Source organism: Pleuronectes platessa, chromosome 15 (assembly GCF_947347685.1).
Source record: "Pleuronectes platessa chromosome 15, fPlePla1.1, whole genome shotgun sequence".
NCBI lineage: Eukaryota > Metazoa > Chordata > Actinopteri > Pleuronectiformes > Pleuronectidae > Pleuronectes > Pleuronectes platessa.
This window is the reverse complement of record NC_070640.1, coordinates 11,953,424-11,974,651: the sequence shown is the minus strand read 5'-3', so window position 1 is coordinate 11,974,651 and position 21,228 is coordinate 11,953,424. Positions and strand designations below refer to the sequence as shown.

General features: G+C 40.2%; 2 protein-coding genes across 3 annotated transcripts; one reads left to right on the top strand and one right to left on the bottom strand.

Moving 5' to 3' along the window:
- Positions 1-1,933: 1,933 nt before the first annotated feature.
- Positions 1,934-5,438, bottom strand: angptl5 (angiopoietin-like 5). The gene is made up of 8 exons (XM_053441738.1): positions 5,308-5,438; positions 4,105-4,276; positions 3,839-3,942; positions 3,651-3,744; positions 3,395-3,498; positions 3,191-3,311; positions 2,416-2,601; positions 1,934-2,305 (listed from the first exon to the last, which is right to left on the bottom strand). The coding sequence occupies exons 1-8, from the start codon at positions 5,362-5,364 to the stop codon at positions 1,986-1,988; spliced, it is 1,158 nt and encodes a 385-aa protein (XP_053297713.1). The 5' UTR covers positions 5,365-5,438; the 3' UTR covers positions 1,934-1,985.
- Positions 5,439-10,899: 5,461 nt separating this feature from the next.
- LOC128456883 (transcriptional coactivator YAP1) lies at positions 10,900-20,808 on the top strand. 2 transcript variants are annotated; one of them, XM_053441289.1, is made up of 9 exons: positions 10,900-11,170; positions 11,501-11,742; positions 13,794-13,993; positions 14,713-14,867; positions 15,783-15,884; positions 16,128-16,231; positions 16,427-16,545; positions 16,862-16,962; positions 17,744-20,808. In XM_053441289.1, exons 2-9 carry the CDS (start codon positions 11,539-11,541, stop codon positions 17,923-17,925), a joined length of 1,167 nt encoding a protein of 388 aa, XP_053297264.1. In that variant the 5' UTR covers positions 10,900-11,170; positions 11,501-11,538; the 3' UTR covers positions 17,926-20,808. The 2 variants fall into 2 exon arrangements, with proteins under 2 accessions (XP_053297264.1, XP_053297265.1); XM_053441290.1 differs by lacking the exon at positions 15,783-15,884 and having other exon boundaries at positions 10,901-11,170.
- The last annotated feature ends 420 nt before the right edge of the window (positions 20,809-21,228 follow it).

The window sequence follows — 21,228 nt, the reverse complement described above, 5'->3', positions numbered from 1 at the left end:
ACCAAAACAACATCGTGAAATTAATTGAAAATTTCTCGTTCAAAAACGTGTCTTGTCTGGCTTTTGAAATGCTTGACAGGAGCCTTCATGCCCTGATGAAAGAGAATAAGTCCACCCTGAAGATCCCTGAAATTGGTTACGTGACTCAACAGCTACTGGTGGCATTTGATGGCCTGAAGAATATTGGGATACTTCATACGGACCTGAAACCTGACAACATAATGCTTGTCAATCACAGAAATCTGCCCTTCAAAATCAAGCTGATCGACTTAGGACTGGCTCTTCCAGTGAGCCAATTGAGAGTTGGAATGACCATGCAGGCTACTGCATTCAGGGCTCCAGAAGTAGTCTTGGGCCTCCCCTTGTCAGAGGTTGTCGATATGTGGGGAGTAGGCTGTGTCATGGCATATATGTACTTTGGCAATAACCTCTTCCCTAAGCACTGTACGTATCATTGGATGGAAACTGTGGTGCACTTGCTGGGCCAGCCAGATGATCAACAGTTACTTGCTGGAAAATACAGCCGGAGGTATTTCATCTGTGATGATCAGACTGGAGTTTGGAGACTAAGGACACAACAGGAGTACCCTGGCCGTACAAACATTGCCTGGACACGTTTTAACTTGGCCAAGTATTTGGATGATGCAAAAAGTAAACAAGCCTGAAGATATGGCCTTTTTAGACTTCCTGAAATGCTGTCTGCATACATCAGCTGCACATAGAATTAGTCCCAAGGATGCTCTTAATCACCGTTTTATAACAGGGGTTCACCTGCTTTATGAAGAGGAAACCAAACATCTGGAAAAATCAAACGATTCACCAAACCAAGACGAATCAGCCAATAACTCTCAATAGGATGAAGAGACACGCCATAAGAGAAATGTAGGGCACTGGTTAAAGTCCAATGAAGGTTCAGCTCCCACTGACTCGGCATGTAGATCAGGAATGATCTTGTCCTGCAGTGAAGGGTCGGAACGGATGGAGATTTCAGTTGGGGAATCCTACAGACACCGGAAAAGTTTAAAGCTGTGTTTAAATGTGAAAGAAGGTTAACCTCCCCTAGCTTGGCCTGTATCAGCAATTACCTGATCCTGCAGTGAAGGGTCTGAACTGAATGAGATTTCAGTTGAGGAATTCTAATTCCCTCCCTGAGTGGTCCAGGCATAAGCATGCTCTAACATTCAAAATCATTACAATTCAGGACCACAGCAGCAACGAACAAGACTGGCCCTTATGGAGCCTGCCTGAAGAAACTATTGAGTGATATGCAAATATCTCAGCACAATTAAGAGGAGATTGTTTTTCATCTTTAGTTGACTAAAGAACTAGTCATCATTCATATAAAAGTACCACATTGTGTGTAAGTACACTGTTCATTTGTATGTATGTATGTGTGTATGTATTTTACAAGTTGTGACTCCAGCAGCACACACTTTAAAAGTAATTCAAATATTTAAACAGGTTGTATATATAGAATAGGTGACAATGGATACATATTTAGAAAACAAATGACTGTAATATATTCTATAGATACAAATTAAATAAATGTATACATGGATACTGGCCTACATATATTTCCCATCAGTGATTACCTTTTTATACATTTTTAAATACTTGAAAATATGACATTTAAAATAAACTTGGCAGTTTGTTCAGTCTCTTGTTAGCTAAATTGATACTCAGATATCTAATATTTAAGTTTGTAATTTTACTATAAAATTAATACTCATATTTAATATCTTATATGATAATAAAACTTTATATTAATGGGAGACAGGTTTTTTCAAGTTAATTTCTGTCTAAATACATATACTTGCAGGTGCAGGGTGCAGTCTAAATGTATCATGATGTGGGTCCTGAAAGGACACAGCTCTCTGCGAACCCAGACACACCCACTTTTTTTCAGAAAAGGTTTTATTAAAACTTTGTGCTGTACAAAGATGCAGTGCAACTTATACAGTTCTGAACCTGTGCCTGACAATGTGTCAGTTGTTGGTTGCAATCCTCCTGATCTTTATCGTGACAGATTTGATGGTGTGAGGGACGCCGTTCTGTCTCCAGGTGTCCCACAGAATGTTTGTCCTCTGCCCTTGGCTCTGCTCTGCATCCTCAGGAGAGCCGTTGAGGTTTGCCAGTCCGCACTGGTTGAACCACCATCCTGTGTGGTTGTGCTGAGTGCTGCAGCTCTCCACCGTGCGGTTGTCGATAGAGCAGAAAGGGTTGCAGCCGTCGTTGTCCACGTCTGAGGCGCTGAACGGAGCCGTGTCCTGGTTCTGCTCCTGTTCATAGCCACGAAATGCATCGCCTGCACAAAAACATATACTGAAAGGCACTTGGGTATGGAGAAAGCACGTGATTCACAGTGGGACCACATTTGTCCGAGGGTGTTTCTTGATTCATTCAGTCATACCCTACCTGCACTGCCTGCATATCGGCCCAAGTGTACACTGAAGAACTGGGTTTCACTGTCCAGGCTGAAATCATCATATGATGCATAAGAAGTCACATCATCCTGGGAGGTCAGAGCAACATGAAGCTGGAACCGAGTTTCTTTCTGGTTTATTATGTAAAACATCTTCTTTAGGCCCAACCAGTGTTCTCCTAAATACACATAAACACACACATACATAGAAATAATCTTACAAGCAGTTGTGTTTAATTTATTCCATAATGCACTAAAACACACATGTCTTCAGCATCCTGCTGGTTGCCAACTGTTAGACTTAGTTGTTGAGGGTTAAGGACAGAGGATGTCCCACCATGTTAAAGCCCTATGAGATGATTGAGATGATTGATTGATTGATATCTAAGGCACTGTTTTTTGAAGTGGGTGCAATTTGTTGCAGGTTTCCAGGAGTTTGGGAAACACTGAGGGAGGAAGCCAAACATCTAACTGATGTGAAACTTCTCTTTTTAGCTATAGTTTCTGACACACTGCTACATTCTGCTTATTAATCAAGCTTTTGCCATTAGCGCATCTCAGCAAGTGAAGTTTCTTTCACTAATATAATGTTTTAAGTGTTTTTTATTTCTTTGTGATGATATTTATCGGAAATTATCAAGGTTGCACAGTCATCATTCACCCAAAAGCTGTTGATGAACTTTCAGGTGGCACAGCTTGCATTGGCTGCTGTAGCTTAAATGGATCAGACAGGAAAAATTCCCTGGTTACTGTGCTGCAGTGCCCAACCTGCAAGGTTTCCAAATCCATCGGCATAGTCAGCCCACGGCCGTTTGAAGTCAGTCAAACCATCAGTCCTCCTCTGCACCACCGTCCATCCACCTCCCATATAGTCCATCTCACAGAAAACCTGGAGGACAAGCTTTGATTTAGCTACATAACGATGACTGATGAGCGAGCGGCAGACTCTGAATGACTGAATGAAGCATGTACCTCAAATGAAGAGTCAGTGCTCTCTGGGTGGACGATGTAAATCCCACTGGGGATCTTGGGGACGACTGACACAAGACTGTCCTTGATGTCGCTGCAGTCTCGTCCTGATCAAAGCAAACTTGCTCAAGTTAAAAACCTAAGTACAGTATTTCAGTAAATCCATGTAGTTATTTTCCATCACTGGAAAACGTATATTTATATTTAAGACTCAACTGTATGAATCTTGAACCGCTGTATGTGTTTGTGTGTGAGTTACCGTGGGACTGCACAGGTCTCACAGAGTAGATCTCACTGTTGCTCCTCTGAACCTCGAAGCTGAGCGTCTGCACTTTGGTCATCAGCTCCGTGACCTGGAAATGTGTGACACTACTGTATACGAGGCCGGCCAATCGGGTGCTTTGAAACTCATGTCGCTAACAGGAGAAAAGAAGACTTAGACCTTACCTGACTGCTGAGGATGTCCAGAGCCCTCTGCTGCTCCTCCATCACATCCCTGATCAGCTTCCTGGTGCTGCGTCCAAACGACAACAGAGACTGCTGCAGCTGGCCTGCACACACACACACACACACACAAATACACACACATACACACACAAAAAAAAAACACACACACACACACACAATCATTTTAGATAGATATTTAATAGATAGATAGATAGATAGATAGATAGACAGATAGATAGATAGATAGATAGATGGATTTTTTTTACCACACACTGAATGTTTCTCATCCCGCAGCAGCTTGACTGTGATATCACACGGAATGGAGCATGTATCCCGACCTTTGACCCCTCCGACAGGTGTCTGGCCTTTGACAGAAGCGTCAGAGAAGTCCTCACTATCTATTTCTGATTGGTTAAAACCTGTGCTATTTTCTGTGTCCTGGAAATAAAGAGAAAAACCAAAGTGAAATTTGTATCAACCACTCTGTGATGTATAACTGTGAGAAGCTTGGGATATGTTACTTCAGGTGCATGGACGATTACAGATTTAACTATTATTCTTTTGTTTTTTCCTTGTCTGCTGGTCTTGTCATGGCGGGTTAAGCACAGTAGAAGAAAACTTGTGTCAACTGCTTCACACTTACAAATTGTTGTACTTTTTTTCTCCACTGTATTTATCTGTCAGAAGGTACTTTACAAATTCAGATTTCATATACTTGAAATATGACACACTCATGTGATGTTTTGTCATAGATTGAACTCCCCTTAAACTTTGTGTGTCAGCTCTTGAAAAGTCTCTCTTTTCAACTGAGGCTGGATAGATTGACATAATGAGAAGAAAATCCACATTTGAATTAAAAAAAATTATATATGTATTAAAATGTTGACATAAAGTGGAGCATTTTGTTCTCTTTGTTTTGCTTTATGTTTATTTGTCATCTGAATTAAGTATGTTTTATATTCTTGCAAAGGAAGGAATATTTTGATATTTATTTCAATACAAAACAACTCTAGAATCAGCACTTTCAAAAAACTGTGTAATTTCTTGAGTTTTTCAAGATAAAGACACTTATTTCTTGAGCAGTTTGAAATATTATAACTCTGTGCCTGCAGAATGGAGTGTTTAGAATTAATTATTGGTAAAAAAAAAGTCATTATACGATTGAGATTTCTGAGCTCAAACAGCAGTACACATAGCATGAGTCTTCTCCACCTTGACCAACAACAACAAAAGCGCTCCTTTAACTTAAATGCATCAGTTATAACAATCCTCTCATACTACACACAACATATAATATTGATGTAAAAGAAAAGACAAATCATGACCTATCATCCATCCACGAAGCCAAAATCCAAGCTCTTAAATCTCTCTGAGTTTCCTGAAGAACGTCACCATAATAATTCCTGACAGTGACGAGACAGACAACTGACCAGAGTCAAAAACATTTTTGACAAGCATATTGTACATACTGTGGAGGAGAGCGGATGAGGCAAAAGGAGCAGGAGGACAATTGTTGTCCACATCATGCCAGACGTGTTTGACTGTGCTTCTTTCCTCCAGGAGCGAGGGGGCTGAGCCCTGTCCCCTCCGTCAGCAGCAGCAGCCACTCCTCCATTCAGGCTCAGTTTTCCACAGAGTCTGCACTTTCCCCTTCACGTGTCCATCCCTCTGTCTCTCTCATCTGCCAGAGTTGTCCCTGCATCTCCTCCTCCCTCCAACTTATCAACCTTTACTCTCTCCCCTCTACCTTCCTCCACCTCCCTCAGGCACTCCCTCTTTTTTCTTGTAAACACTCATAACAACATGCTCTATGAGATGAGGTCAGATTCGTAAACAGGCCGGCGATAAAAGTCTGGATGTTTCTGACAAGCTGCTGAATGTGCTTATTCCAGATTTGTGGTGAGGGGTGATTACCTTCCCCCTCATCGTGTCTATTGCCAGCCGTCTGTGTTTTACAGGTTATATCCTGCCAGCAGCATGAGAAACAGATGTGGAAAGAGGGGAAGTGGGCAGCTCATTTTAATGCAGTACGACACTTTCTCTGGGCTGGTCTTTGCGTGGGAGCTGCAGCTGAAGGTAGAGTGTCTCTGCATCTTCTGCTCATATTTCCTCCCTGTTACACCACTCTCCTCTACCTATGACCACTGACTCATACATCTCAAAACAGCCTCCTGGAGGGTCAGACCAATTAGGCCAGTTAACAGGGCCGTTAAGAGGTGAAGAAAGTGGGAAAGCAATGGAGAGCTACAGAACATTCCAGTCAGGGGTCCAGCTGGAGCCAGCCAGCCTGTTGCTTCCTCGGAAAACTGTGCCGCTAATGCCAAAGAAAAGATTCGCTGTTGTTCTGAACCTGTGTGAGTTTACAGCCACGGTCAGAGAGGAATGTGAAAAGCCTGGTGCCTCAGCCCTGGGGCCCCCACATCTGTCCTATGTTACATGCCCTATAAAGCCACCTATGCATGTGAATGACACATCATATCTGAACAGGCCACATATTCAGTGTGTTAATCTGCTCGTCTTGTGTCTTTGTAACGGTTTAAGATTTTAAACCTTTGAAAAACCACAATTGGTTTCAAGTTTTATGGACGCAGCAACATGACGCACAACTCCGGGTTTGGGGTTTTATTTACCCACAAAAATGAGACAAGTCCATGTGAACTAATAAACTAAAGTCCCCCAAACAAGGATTTATCTGAATATTAAGCTGACATACTGACCAAGTGCACATGATCTAACTGTGTCTGCATCTCTCCAATTTTTGGTGTTTTCAAGGCTTTGACTGAGATGTTTGAAGTCCGATTTAAACCTGATTCAGTGTGTGCCCTCTATCCAAAGAATCCTGAACCCTATGCTGTCATAGCTTCCACTTCACTCCTTATACGAGATGTTCGATCTGACGTGGCCCTTCACAGATTTGTGTGACCCTTTACAGGAACCATTAATGTCCTATTACAGTAGAGAGCACCCCCTCCCCTTTCTGTTTTGGATGTTACTACAAAATTGTTTTATTTTATAAAATTTTGTGTATTTATTTTTTACTTCTAAAATGTCATAATAATTTCATCCATATGTGTTTATTTGCATGTAACCCTGTGCGTGGGTTGGTGGGTTGCAGGGTGCTGAGGATGGGGATTTACATCTGTCAACTTACTTGATGTATGTTGCTTATTTGTTCTTGAGGGATTATTAAATCATATATATATGGTTTGTATCTCTTTCTTTTGTGGAATAAAAACTGTTGAACCCAATAAAATATATTTACCAGTGAAAAGGCCCTAAAAGAGGTTAACAAAACAAAATGTAACCCAACGTACAGCAAACAGAACCACAACAGAAACTGGTCACAACAAAACTGACCCAACTAATGACACAAACCTCAAATATAATAGAAGTTAAGATGAACAATTTATGTTTATGTAGAATTCATGTTTGTGAATAAATGTATATCCCTAAACAAAAATTCAACCTGTGTTGGTTGATTAAAAAAATGAGAGCTGTTTGTAACTGAATATAAACTTGACTTAATAAAATAAACATTTGATAAGGTGAGTTGAAATAATGCTAATTATTCCTACAACAGACAAAATACACAACCTCAATCCTTTAGTTTTTTTTGGACAATCAGTCAGTATTATTGTATTAATCGTGAAAAAAAAAACTGTTCAATAGTCTCTGTATATCTCAGTCCTGATATCAATCAATATTAAAAAATAAAATCAATAAAAAATGAACGGTGCAAAACACTACATTAAGAGAGCTTTTATGTTGTTATAAGAAGTGTAAAAATACTTTTTGATTAGTTATGAAATTGAGGGGGATGCCCTAGAAACAATATTTTTTATCCCAATGGCTTTGATTGTATGAACGGGCACCATCCGCTGGTTGAAAGCAGTGTGGATAGGATTTTGCTGAACATAGATTAAACCCTGCAGAGAGAATAAACAATCAGATCTTCTCTGTGTTCAAACTGCTGCTGGATTGTATTTGTGGACCTACTTTACATCACTATGACAGTAACAATAAACAAATTATGCTGCAGGCGTTAAGGTGAGATAGTGCCATCTAAAGCCCACTGGCGTGTATTACATTACATTTATATATGTTTGCTTTATGCCATGGTGCATACAAAATATGCGAAGAAATTGTGTTTGTACATCACATAAGAAACTGCTGTTAAACAAACTTTTCAGGGGTAATCCAAAACTAACCAGCGTGGACAGGTTTTGTTAAACCGCGCTTTCTGTGTTGTCATCCTCTCTTTGTTGCTGACAGGTAGGAAGGAAACTTTCTTTCTTGACCTCAGACCATCAAAATGTTTTGTTAAAAGTCAGTAAAAGGAAACTGTGCATGAAAACTGTATGATTAGGTGGAGAAATCTAACTTATTAAATAAAAAATCTCTTTTCACTCTTTAACATTTAGTTTATGTTTTAGCCCCTGAAAACCTATTACTTTAAATACACATGACCAAACAGGCAATAATCTAAGATAGTAGGAGAAAGGTAGAACGTATAAGTTCATACTTATTAAGTGTCATCTTATTGCAACTCAGAGTGTTAGCATTACTCTGTTTACAATGGGAAATACTATATTTAAATACAAGATTTAGGTTTTTCATGCCTGCACCATTCATTCAAGCAGATGTCTTGGATTGAACAATGTTTAAAATCATGCCCACTGGTAGTGTGTTTATCAAGCATATGGACAAAATGGATTGAACAAGTTGCATTCAACCATTTTTACACACACTCATACACCACAAATGCAGTGGTGCTTATTTTGCTAACATAATTCATACAGGAGACATTTGGGGTTTCGTATTTTGCCCAACTAGAAGGGATTGGACCACCATCCTTCTGATTAGTGGACGACACTCTATATCCCATGAGCCACAGCCATCCACTGGGTGTTTCAAACTGTATGTTAAATTGTGATATGAGATATTTATTTATTTTTAAAATTAAAAAAATGGAGCATTTAATTAGAGCTAATGTTTATCAATAAGTATTGATCTATATTTTTAATCTCCATGTCCGGTAGAGTTTTATATATAAACTCGGGTGAATTAGGATTATTAGAAATAACTAAATGAGTCATTGGAAACACAATAGATAATAGTCCCACATAGAACCAGACATTATATTATTGAACTCAATTTGTGGGCCAGCTGAGTTCTGGCTCGTCGTTGCACATGTTTTCCACTAGAGGGCGGGACACTGCGGCTGCCGCGGTTGGGGTTGGCCCACCAGGGACGGATGTTTTCTCAATACAACGTCCCAATGACCCCCCGCCCCCACCCCACCTCCTCCAAATGCAGCAGGCCTGACTCAGGCCCACAGACAGATGAGACTGTTCATTAACTGATCCTCAGAAGGGCCCATGTCCCAGAGTTGCAGAGTTGTTCATAGGCCTGTTTGTGTGCTTCGAAGTGGAAATGTGAGTTGTATTTATGTGTCTAAACAACAACCCAGCTGGTATTAATATGTTGCCCCACATGCGTCTCATGATCGGATCTCAGATATAACACCTCCCCTTTCTATATAAACAAATAAGTGCATCATTTCTGTGTGTGTGTGTGTGTGTGTGTGTGTGTGTGTGTGTGTGTGTGTGTGTGTGTGTCAGCACGAGCTAGTGAAAGAAAGGTGGAGAGACGAGTCATGAGAGAAAACGTTTGAAACTGCAGCAGGTCAGAGGAGGTCAGCTCAGTAGGAGGTCCTTCATATGTGGCCCAGTACTGACTTGAGTTCACACTGCTAAAAGAATGTGGACAGATTTGGACCGGATGTGGTCTGGCGTGAACTATATGCGATTTGAGTGTGTTCACACCTGTACTTAAAGCTATTCACATGTGATCAGATCTAAAAAACCACAAGTTCCAAGTGTGAACGAGGCCCCTGAAACCTCCTTCCGATATTTACATGGACGATAAGATAAGGTAAGATAAAACTTTATTGATCCACACTAGGGAAATTAAGTGGTTACAGCAGCAGGCAGGTCAGAATGACGAGAGAAAAAAAAAATTGAGAAAAAATGCTGACTATGTACTTTATATACACCTATCCTATCTCTTATCTGAAACACTGGAACTAACGTATGTATATGTTTTTTTAATCCCTGTGTACTTGGAATGTGTGACGATTGTCATCAATATTTCATGCTGTATTTAGTAACTTTTTTGCAGTTATTTTATTTTTAAATTGATACGGCTCTGAGTCTGGAATAAAGCTTGACTAAATCAACTGCTCTGAGACTCTGATTTATCAAAACATTCGTAAAAAACTTGTTCTCCTGGTATTGTCCTGTGCAGTGAAGGCTGGTGGGTGATGGTTCTGTTTTAAAGTATCTTTCATAAAAAAACACTGATCAGCCACTTGTTGGCTTGTTAGCCAGGTATTATTCTGTGATGGCTGGTGAGAGGGCATTTCTGGAGCCTGTGAACAAGTTTTTCTCCGGGTATTGTGCAGTGAAGACTGGACATTTTTCGGAGGGTGTGAATATAAAAACTTTAATAACCAACTTGTTCTCTGGGTATTGTCCTGTGCAGGAGACTCTGGTGGGTGAGTTGGTATTTTGGAGCCTCTGAATATAAAAACACTAACTAACTCGTTTTACTCCGGATATTGTCCTGTTCAGTAGAGTCTGGTAGGTGAGTGGAAATTTTTCGGAACACGTGAAAGTAAAAAACTTAGATAAACAATTTGTTCTCCGGATATTGTCCTGTGCAGTAGAGTCTGGTGGGTGAGTGGACCTTTTTCGGAGCCTCTGAAAATAAAAACACTATCCAACTCGTTTTACTCCGGATATCGTCCTGTGCAGTAGAGTCTGGTGGGTGAGTGGACATTTTTCGGAGCACGTGAAAATACAAAACTTCGATAAACAATTTGTTCTCCGGATATTGTCCTGTGCAGTAGCGTCTGGTGGGTGAGTGGACATTTTCAGAGCCAGTGAATATAATAAACAACTTGTGTGGCTTATTATTAGTGTGTTGTCCTTTGCAGTGTTGTCCTGTGCAGGGATTGCGTGTGTGTCCTTGCAGTGAAACATTTCCCCCGCAGCTGCGGCAGCTTTAAAGCCTACAGCCCCGCCCCTCAGCACTATCACATGAATCTGGACTCAACACTGGATGAGAAAAAAAAAAGAAAAAAGTTTGGAGCTCTCACTTTTCTCCAACTACCTCCATACTTTTTTTTCTACGTGGGGAGGCTTTAAAGGGAAATCATCGGAGGCCAGTGTTGATCTGCGTGTTTTCGCTCGGCTGTGATTCTTCGGTCGAGTTTCCTGCAGGATTACACAGGGAGGCAGACACGGAGGAAAACGGTCTGGCTGCTTGAAGGTATGTGGGAGGCTCGTAACGTGTTGCACACCGCGGAGCTTTGGTTTTGTTTTTTGTCTGCGATTCGGCGCTTTACACCGCACAACTTCGACTCACACACCGGGACAGTGTTCGTGTTTTCGGAGCCGATTAAACTTCCGAGATTGTTGCGGCTTGAAATAGACTGAACGACGAGACGGGAGAAATCAGGGTGGAGGGGAGGAGGGGGGGTGTCTGAGGGCGAAGAGTGTAAACACAGCCGATCATTATTACTTTTAGAACCGCGCGCACACGCATCCGGTCGTGTTGGATTGTCATTGTTTGTTAGTTGAACTTTATTTTTTCCTCCAGATCTGCTTCGACACCAGCAAAACTTTTTTTTGGGCGACATGGACGCGCACCGCGGCGCGCCTCCGGCCGGGCAGCAGATCGTGCACGTCCGCGGGGACTCGCAGACGGAGCTGGAGGCCTTGTTCAGCGCCGTGATGAACCCCAGCAAGGCCACACAGCAGCAGGCCTCCCTGCCCATGAGGATGAGGAAGCTGCCAGACTCCTTCTTCAGGCAGCCGGACCCCCGGGGCCACTCCAGACAAGTACTGATACCAATTCCATTACCAATACCAGTAACAATTCCAGTATCAATGCCAGAACCAATATCAGTTCTAATGCCATTAAAAATACCAGAATCAATGCCAGTATCAATACCAGTATCGATACCAGCTTCATAAATAGGCACCACATTCATGATACACAACAGCAGCTATACGTGGTGCACAGAGGTACTGCTGTATACACCATAATGTACATATATGGATATAATATATGATTAAGAGGGTGAATTCGGGTTATCTGGGAGATTTGTTTGCAATATTGACTTATTCCGATATCTGTTGTACACATTAGATCAAAATATTGTTCCTTTCTGTATTCCTTGAGATGTTTTCTAACAACACAAGCAGAAAGAATGGAGATATCTTACTCCGAGGAGTATTGTTACTGTTCTTTGTGCCAAAAAATAAAAACAAACAGTCTTGCAGGTGAGAGTCCATCATCAACGATCAGCCCATTGTCTTCTCCCTATGTTTGGTGAAACCAGTGGCTGCAGACCACAGGACAGTCACTCTTCTGTGCTTTTTGGATCATCTCTGTCCTAGAGAGAAAACTGATTATGTGCTAGTTAGCTAACCAGACACTCAGTTCAAACAGACACGGACAGGCAGTGTTTACCCTTAACTCTTGTCTGATAACTGCAGACCACATGCAACATCTCTTTATTTATATTTTTCTTAATCACTTAAGGAAGTCACTAAATGCATATTTCTCCCATTTATAGATCTTAAATGACTGTCCCAGATTCCCAGAAGCATGCAGTCCCACCTGATTAATCATAGTTGATAAAGTGGGACAGCAAAAAAAGTTTGGAAAAACAAACATTTAAAACATATTTTCCGCATTTTGTTGCTTGAATATGTCGCAATCATAATTTGATGACAATCAGGACATTTTCTTATTTATTACAGATATACATCTTTAACATTAATCGTATCAGATTCTTATGTCATTGACCTTGTCATGCAATCCTTCTGAATAACATTGTCCCAGCCCCTTCCTGTGACATCACCCCCAAGAAGTGATGTGATTTCAGTCACATGATATCCATGCTTACTTTTAGTAAAAGTGCTGTTGACTGGATTTAGTTGGAACAGGAAATAAACAGACTAAAGTTTACGTGTCCCAGATTACCCAATGTCCCAGATTACCCAAATTCACCCCTCATGCGATATAGTTTTCATTAAGAACAATATGGTAAAAGGCCACTATATATTGATATAATGCTCATACATTGTGCAAATACAGTGAGGAGGTGTAAACATATTTGAGCTACATCATATTTGTATAAAAAAGAGTTTAAAACCACAACCTTCACTCAGGAGCAAAATAACTGTCTTTAAACTTAAAATAAATACGAATGGGACATATCATTGATATTTTCAATCTTGATATATTTAAGGGTGATATCATACAGCCGTACACGAGAGGACAAAATCCTCACATTTGAGAAGCTGATAAAATAATCAATTTAACCAAATTAGCTGCCGGTAAGTGTCTGCGATCAAGTAAAATACTTCCAGCTATAGCTTGATCATAAATAAGTATGTTATGTCATTTATTCTGCACCAATGTTGATCATTTTCTGGTTCCAGCTTTTCCAATGTGAGGATTTACTGCTTTTCTGTTACATTGCACAAACCATCTTTTAGAGTAAAACAACCGGACGTGCGAATGTCCAATTTCACTCTTCTTCCTCTAAACATTTGTTTTTCCATCTTCTCTCACTCTGGTTTTCATCCAGTGGGAACTGTTGGGATTTCTCTACAAACCTAAGGTCTCAACCTTATTATGTCATGATTTGGCTCTTAAATTGGGCCGAACAGAATATCTTTTATTCCAATCGATTCTTCATTGTTGCCATGGACTTTTGTGTGAAGCACTCTGTAACCTCGTTAAGATAAGTGCTACACAAATAAAGTTATTATTATAATTATTATTATTTCGTCCAGCCTTCTTCCTCCTTCTGCCTCGCATTGCATTTCTGATCCCCGCTCGTCATGGCAGTTTGTAAACCCTGTTTGTTTCTCGTCAGGCCAGTTCGGATGGAGGTGTGTGCGGCTCCCTCACTCCTCATCACGTCCGCGCCCATTCCTCCCCAGCCTCCCTCCCCGTCAACTCCCTCTCCACTCAAGCAGCGGATGCAGCAGCGACGCCGATCATACCTGACGACGTGCCGCTCCCCCACGGCTGGGAAATGGCAAAAACGCCCACTGGCCAACGATACTTCCTCAAGTAAGAGGTCTATCTTCTGTTGATCAACGTCTTTGATCTGTTGCTCTGCAGGTTACTCGAAGGGTTTCTGTTTGGAAAACCCCCAAAACAGATTTCTGCAATTGAACGCATCGTATCTAATTGTCTTTTAATTAATTAAAAAAAATGTCATATTGTTGAAAAGCACTGCAAAGTATTTCCCAAAAGCCCAAATCAATATTGTTTTCTTCTGAATGATTGACAAGTTGCGAATTCTCCCATGGAACCAACTTATTAACTTAAAAGATTAAGATTAAATTGTCAAAATTGTTTGTTTGATTTGACCTAGATCATTATAAACGATAACTGACAAACATTCCAGCATTGAGATGATTCGATTTCTGTCCTGCTACAGACAGTAGAGTGAAAGACTGGAAAGAGAGGAGACACATGCAACTGTGTAGATGTCACCAGGACTCAAACCCGACCAGTTGCATGCTGACAGAAATTGTTCCAACTAGTTTTGCAACCGTTTCAGCTCGTGTCATTAATGAGAGCACATGGCCTGACAGCTCACACTCGTGTCAAAGGCCACACCAGCACGAGCAGTGACATTTTGCCTGTGCAAGTGTAGATGTACGTGCACATCTGGTTGTACAGGTAAATCAGGTCAGAGGCAAAATGAGCCTTTTGCATCTCATCCGTCAGGTTACAATGGTTTGACAAATGCAGATACGTTTGGACTTGTTGTGTGCTTGCAGTCACCTGGATAAGACAACCACTTGGCATGACCCTCGTCTGTCGCAGCTTCAGTCGGCTGCGACCCAGCATCCTATCGCCGGCACGCCGATCCATGCCCACTCCCTCAGCAACCCAGCGCCCGCTACGCAAGCACAAAACATCAATCCAGAGACAGGTATCACTCTGCTCCCCCCCGTCTCCCCATCCAGTTTCTCTCTAGAGAACCCTCCTGCCTTTCATGGTTAAACTCCATCTCCAGCTGGCAAGCTCTTTGCTGGGTGTGTTTTCTTCAGGGATTCAGTTCTTGGTGTCAACATCTGTGGTTTTTTGGTGACTTTGGTTGGGAGCGATCATGTTAATGGCTTACACCCAGGGAGAATTATAGTGGTGTCTCCCTGATGACAGTGCACGATGGAATCCGCATTTAAAAGAGAGATGGGTGAATGTACTTTTATTATTAATATATGCCATTTTTATTGTTTGCTCATTGTTGTCTTCTGAATATATATTCCATCCATGTGAATTTGTTAACGAGTCGGTTCACCCAAATTACAAAACAACAACAAAGAAACAAGGGTTTTTAGCAAATATAATCCTCAATGCAACATGCAACACAGTAAAAGACAAGCTGGGGTAAACAGCAGAGCATTTAGCAGCTGCAGAGCCACACATTTCGCTCAGGAGGTGGTAGAGACCAAAAACAGTATATTTTGTCCAGAATAATGGGTACAGTGTTTCTGGAATAACGGAGTTGTTGAATTTTGATGTTGTAATTTGGTTGAACAGACCCTTAAAGAATAAAATAGTCCCTCTTTTTTGACAATGAGCATTAACCCTCTTAGTATTGACACTAATCTTTTACAAAATCTCCCACCAACTGCATTTAGGCCTGGTGCACATAGACCAGTTTTACTCTTAGGAACATGCTTCAACTATTTACCCTCTAACCTTCACCTCTATTCTAAAATCTCTACAAACTAGAAGTTACACAGACATTAGAGGACGTGGGCTATTCTACTTTTTCCTCCCAACACCCCATGCACTCCAGCCACCATTTGCCTTCTCACTGTGTACTTTCACTGCTGTTCAGGTCCAATGCCTGAAGGCTGGGAACAGGCTGTGACTGCTGATGGAGAGGTGTTCTTCATCGATCACATAAATAAGAACACCGCATGGGTCGACCCGCGTCTAGGTAGCGCACTATCAAATTTGTGTCTCCTAAATTGACAATTCTTGTTCGTCAATGAGAAACATATTGTTCCAATGTCCATCATCTCAAATTTCTGTTTAGCGGCAACAAATTGAAGAAAGATCCCAAAGTAGTTTTCACATGTTTTTCCTCATATATGCCATTACTGAATTGTTTTATCTCTTTGAAATGTTTATTTAATTGTAAAAAAAAAAGCAAATTTTTCTATTAATATTTATGTTGCAGCACAAAAGATGAACCCTGGCATCCTTAGCTTGGCACTGCAGCAAAGGCAGGAAAAGGAGAGGCTCAGGTGCAAACAAGGCCTCCCACCGCAAACCACACCACAGGTCAGAGGTCAAAGGAAACTGAAGCTGGATGTGCTGCTTCAAACTCGTTCAATTTCAAATCGCATTAAAATCTACAGAAGCTTTTTAAAGTTACTGTTATCTGGTTGCATTATGATATTCGGTTGAGATTAACCAGTAATAAAAATGGTGTTGCACGTAAATACAATTTGAGGTGTGTGTGTGTGTGTCTTGTAGGAGGCAGGAGGAAGAAACCAGATGACCAGTGGGATGGACCATGACAGGAACGCTCAGACGCTTGTCCCATCTCTGGATATCAGGATCAGAGCCCCGAACTACGAACCTACTCTTAACGGGTGAGTTGAATGTAGTCATGTTCTATAACTGCAGTCTTGATTTCTAAAGCGTTGTAGTAAATCTTTAACCTTTTTATCAAAGTAAAATCTGTATCTTAATGTAATAATCAAGGAAGCTAATCACATGAATATTAACAGAAGTCTTTCCAGAAACATTGTCACAGTTTAGTGAGAGATACGCAGTTCCAGGAAAATTTTAATGTATATATAATTTCTATGAAATGTCCATGTCATTTCTAATATGCATTCCCTTTTTAAAGAGCTAATAATGATCACAAATACAAGAATGTTTATATGTGCATGTGTTGTTGTGTAGCGCTCACTCTCGCAACGAGAGCACTGACAGTGGTCTGAGTGTCAGCAGCTTACCCCGCACATCGGACCACATGTTGAGCTCTGTGGATCACATGGACACTGGTAATGCACACACACACACACACACACACACACACACACACACACACACACACACACACACACACACACACACACACACACACACACACACACACACACACACACACACAGACAGGGGGAAACCATACAACAACAATGTCATAGATAAAGATAGACCTGGGATTTCTGCTGGGGAAGAGCAGACTTTTCAGTTTAATGTTTATTTTTCCATATTTTAAGCCTTTCTCAGACATGAACTCGGGACAATGTCCAGAAAATTGGGTCAGGACATTTTCCAGAGTTTCCGAAAAAATGGCTTGTGTATGACACCTCCTGAGATTTATATTCATTTTATTTATTTATTATTAGTTGTGCAATCACTGTGTGTTAAAAAAACCCTATTGAATAGACTTCCCAAACAAATCGCCAAGAGCACAAAAATAAGTTGTATGTTGTGTGCACAAATATAAAGAACACAACTTGACTGGCAGCAGCTACACCAAGTTGCTCTTTTTATCAAGTGGCATCCAAATGATGCCTCTATAATCTATTTATTTATCTACATTTGTGCTTTCAGCAGCTCCCCTCTCTTATTTCTTGTATTGATTTTTTTGTTTGTTGAACACAAGACAAAACATTTATTGCACATTTTATTTCTGTATATAAATACTACTTGATCCATGTGCAGCTTTATTAAAGACACAGTCCTCAATTTTGGGCCAAACAGCTTAATGGATTTAATCTTTTGAATTCTCAACGCAGTTCAGACTTTTTATTTTATCTTTTTCTCTGACTCGTGTAGGTGACTCTGGTGAGAACTCCTCGATGTCCCTACAGGAGTCGCTGCCCGTGCTCCCGTTGTCTGAGGGCGAGGAGCTTATGCCCTGCATCCCGGAGGGTCTCAGTTCAGACCTTCTGATGGACATGGAGACCGTTCTCTCTGGATCACACATGGACAGGGACAGCCTGCTCACCTGGCTATAGACACGCCCAGCCGCCCCCGACGTGTGGTCTGACGTCACAACATGACTGAGAACTTTGGAGGATCTTCTTTTTTTTTTCTTGCTTCAGAAGTGGTACAGAACAAGATTACTGAGAGAAAACACTACTGTTGTGTGATGGATACCTAACCCTACTCACCCAGAGGAATATAAATACCTGACTCTGACCGAAGGTGGTAAGCTGCAGTGTTTTCCTCTTTTTTTGGGGCCTGGTTTTGCTGAGGTGCATGACGGAGCATCAGAATTTTCACAACACTCCTTTTATTTTTAGTTATTGGCCTCAGTTGATTCTCCCCAAATCTCTCGTGAAGTAGTAGCTAATTTTGGGGAGAAGATCTTTTATTATCCCCACATGGGTAATAGGGTTTCCAGCAAACCTTTACAGAACAGTGTCAAGTTTAAAAAAAAAACTCTGCATGCAAAAGTTACAGAAATGCAAAGAAATCATGTAAAAGATATTTATTTAAGTGTAACAGAAAAGTAGCATCACATTTAACTCTTAGGACATAGAAGCCTTTGGGACAAAAGACTAGACATCTGCAGTAGTGCTACTACCTCTAAGCAGCCTGTGATCTCTGATTCCAATGCACATGCTCACAGTGGTCAGAAAACAACAGAGTTGCGAGAGACGAATCAAAGAAACTACACTATTTAACACTACATTGGTTCCACAAAACCATAAATATCTGCTCAAAGAGACACACTATAATGACACAGAAACATGAGGAGGAAGAGGACGCACCATTGTGCTCGCAATCCAAAAAAGGTATTAAATAAATGACTTAACATTCTTTAGTTGAGTCATTTATAACACAGTGTTGAAGACTTCGGGGCTGCTCACAACCAAGATTGTAATATCCTCCAATCATATCTCTTTCAAAATAAAGTTCAGGAGAATAAGCTTTGTCTTTTGTCACAGTAAAAGCCTCATTCCTAACTAATCAAAGCACTTAGAGAAGTAGAGGCTGTGTCGAGGAACTCCATATTGAAACTAACATGAAAGTGTGTTTGTATCTCTTGTGTCTCGTGGTAGACGGTACCACTGGAATGTATTGTTGACGTCTCCTGTCATTGAACACGTGGTCAGTATAAAGCAATCCAACACAATACAGGGTTTCCTCTAGGAAACTGTAATCCCCACACATCTGGTCTTGTGATCAATTTAGATGGTAGACGACGACTTCAACAGTAGCCCCACTCATTAGAAACAATATATAGTCTATGCTGTGTGAAATAGCTATATTTTACCCTCTGGTTAGTTTTCTTATATTCAAGTGTTTGTTTGTTTCTTCTTTAGAATAATCGCCTGCATCTGCGCCAAAACAATCCCCGTCCTTGAAGTTACTCATATCCAGATTTTTTTAATGCTGGATTTTAGTTTGTATTGGTTTGCATTTTACTGCTCAGTGTTCTGGTTGTTTTGCCCACTCAATCATTGAATATAAGCGTCACAAAGGTAGTATTTATTGGAGAATTGTTTTATCAGGTTGCATTATATTGTACAGTTGTAATATTATTATGTCCACCCCTTGTTTTAGAAATGGGGCCATATCATTTTCATCACGGCCTGGATGCTTGGTTTTCATTTTATTCCCTTTTCTCACTTTTTCCTCTAATGGTTTGATACAGTCATAAAAAACCTGCTGTCTCCCAGAGGATGACATAAAAACCAGTCAAAGTATTGTTTTTTAGTTTTGTGATGTACAAATCATCTGCACTTGATACCATTGCGGATTTTTTGGGGGGCTGAATGGAGGAAAGATTTAGATACTCAGATGTATTTTCTCAAAGGTTTAGGCATCATTTGTTTCCAATAATTTCCTAAATTAATTACCAAACCCTTGAAAATTGCTCGAGTAAAGTCATCATTAAGAGTGAGCATCAAGTCTACATCTCTTTTTCAGCTGTAGTTAAGCAATTTGGGTGCAGATTGATTTGAAGAGTCTAAATTGCATTCCCAAACAATGATAATGTAACTCTGATATAAAAAGGACAGTTTTTATTCTCACTGTCTTAATGAATTGTTTCTTACTCTGAGACACAGCGAGATGAAGATTCATCTCAAGGTCAAAATTAAGACATGTCATAAATATTTTATATTAATATTCATGAGAACTCCCCATAAATGCCACATATACCAATCATCATCGTCCTGCTCTTAAATAATCTGTCTTGACTCAAGTGTAGAGCGTTGTTTTTAGCGGGAATGACAACAAATATTGTGCTTTAAAAATGGGCGTCAGGTTCGCATGAGTCTGCTCCGCCTCCTCAGAAACACAACTTACTAATTGTGGATGCTGTGTTCTTGTTATATTTTGCTTTAACAACAAGTGCTATCTGTAATACAGAGGGCAATCATCAATATGGGAGAGCGCTGTAACTCTCCACTTTTAGTTAAACTATGTAGTTTTGAGTATATGGTCTATATAAGCACAGACCATAATCTGTTTTTTTTTCTGCAGTGTGTTTATATTTAATCTAATTTTGAAGCTGTTTTATTACTGGTGAGCTCATTATTTCTAACCAGCTTCCTTTTTATATATATATACACACAGTATATAGAGGTAAAGAATGATATCACAACATCCCCAAACAAAGAGCCACGTCATCTTTTTTGTAATTTCATTATAAATTAAAGTTCCATGGGCTCATACACACATAATGCAACACACTACCTAGCCTATTATTTATCTTAGCATGCATGACGCTATGTATGTTCCATATACTGTTCATTATGTTATTTACAGAGAGTTTGGAGGCAATCACACTTGTTTTATACCTTTTTATGCATGTGCTTTATATAAAATACTCTCACTGTAATCATTTTAAAGAAGTTTCTGTTTAATAAACTTTCAAATACACTTGACCTTTAGTCATTGCTTCTCATGTTTTTGTGTTATATAAAACTGCTTTATATCGTGATAGTTTTTTTTAAGTTTAACTTTATTTGAAAGCAGTTATATGGAAAATGTGTCTTGAGATATGCAAATACTTCAATAATGTTCAATTATTTGATAAAGTGCAACCCTGCAACCCTTTCCATCAATCAGTTTGTTGGAGTGCAGGTTTATTTACATATCTCACAAAGACTGTATGATGAGCAAAAAATGAATTGCACTGCTTGTAAATGTGCAAGCTTCAAACTCCAGTCTTTAACTCGTCATTCGATTTTTGAGCAGCAGTTGGAACATTGGGTTGTCAGTATATTTAAAAAAAAAGATTAAAAATTAACTAAACCTTTTGTAAAATCTTGAAATGCGATTCTCAAACAGAAATCTATATTCAT

Coding starts and splice junctions, on each gene's coding strand:
- LOC128456883 (XM_053441289.1), top strand. CDS start 11,539: ATGGACGCGCACCGCGGCGCGCCTCCGGCCGGGCAGCAGATCGTGCAC. Junction 11,743..13,793: donor CCCGGGGCCACTCCAGACAA/GTACTGATACCA, acceptor GTTTCTCGTCAG/GCCAGTTCGGATGGAGGTGT. Junction 15,885..16,127: donor ATGGGTCGACCCGCGTCTAG/GTAGCGCACTAT, acceptor TTTATGTTGCAG/CACAAAAGATGAACCCTGGC.
- angptl5 (XM_053441738.1), bottom strand. CDS start 5,364: ATGATGTGGACAACAATTGTCCTCCTGCTCCTTTTGCCTCATCCGCTC. Junction 3,943..4,104: donor TGAGAAACATTCAGTGTGTG/GTAAAAAAAATC, acceptor GTGTGTGTGCAG/GCCAGCTGCAGCAGTCTCTG. Junction 2,306..2,415: donor CCGATATGCAGGCAGTGCAG/GTAGGGTATGAC, acceptor GTTTTTGTGCAG/GCGATGCATTTCGTGGCTAT.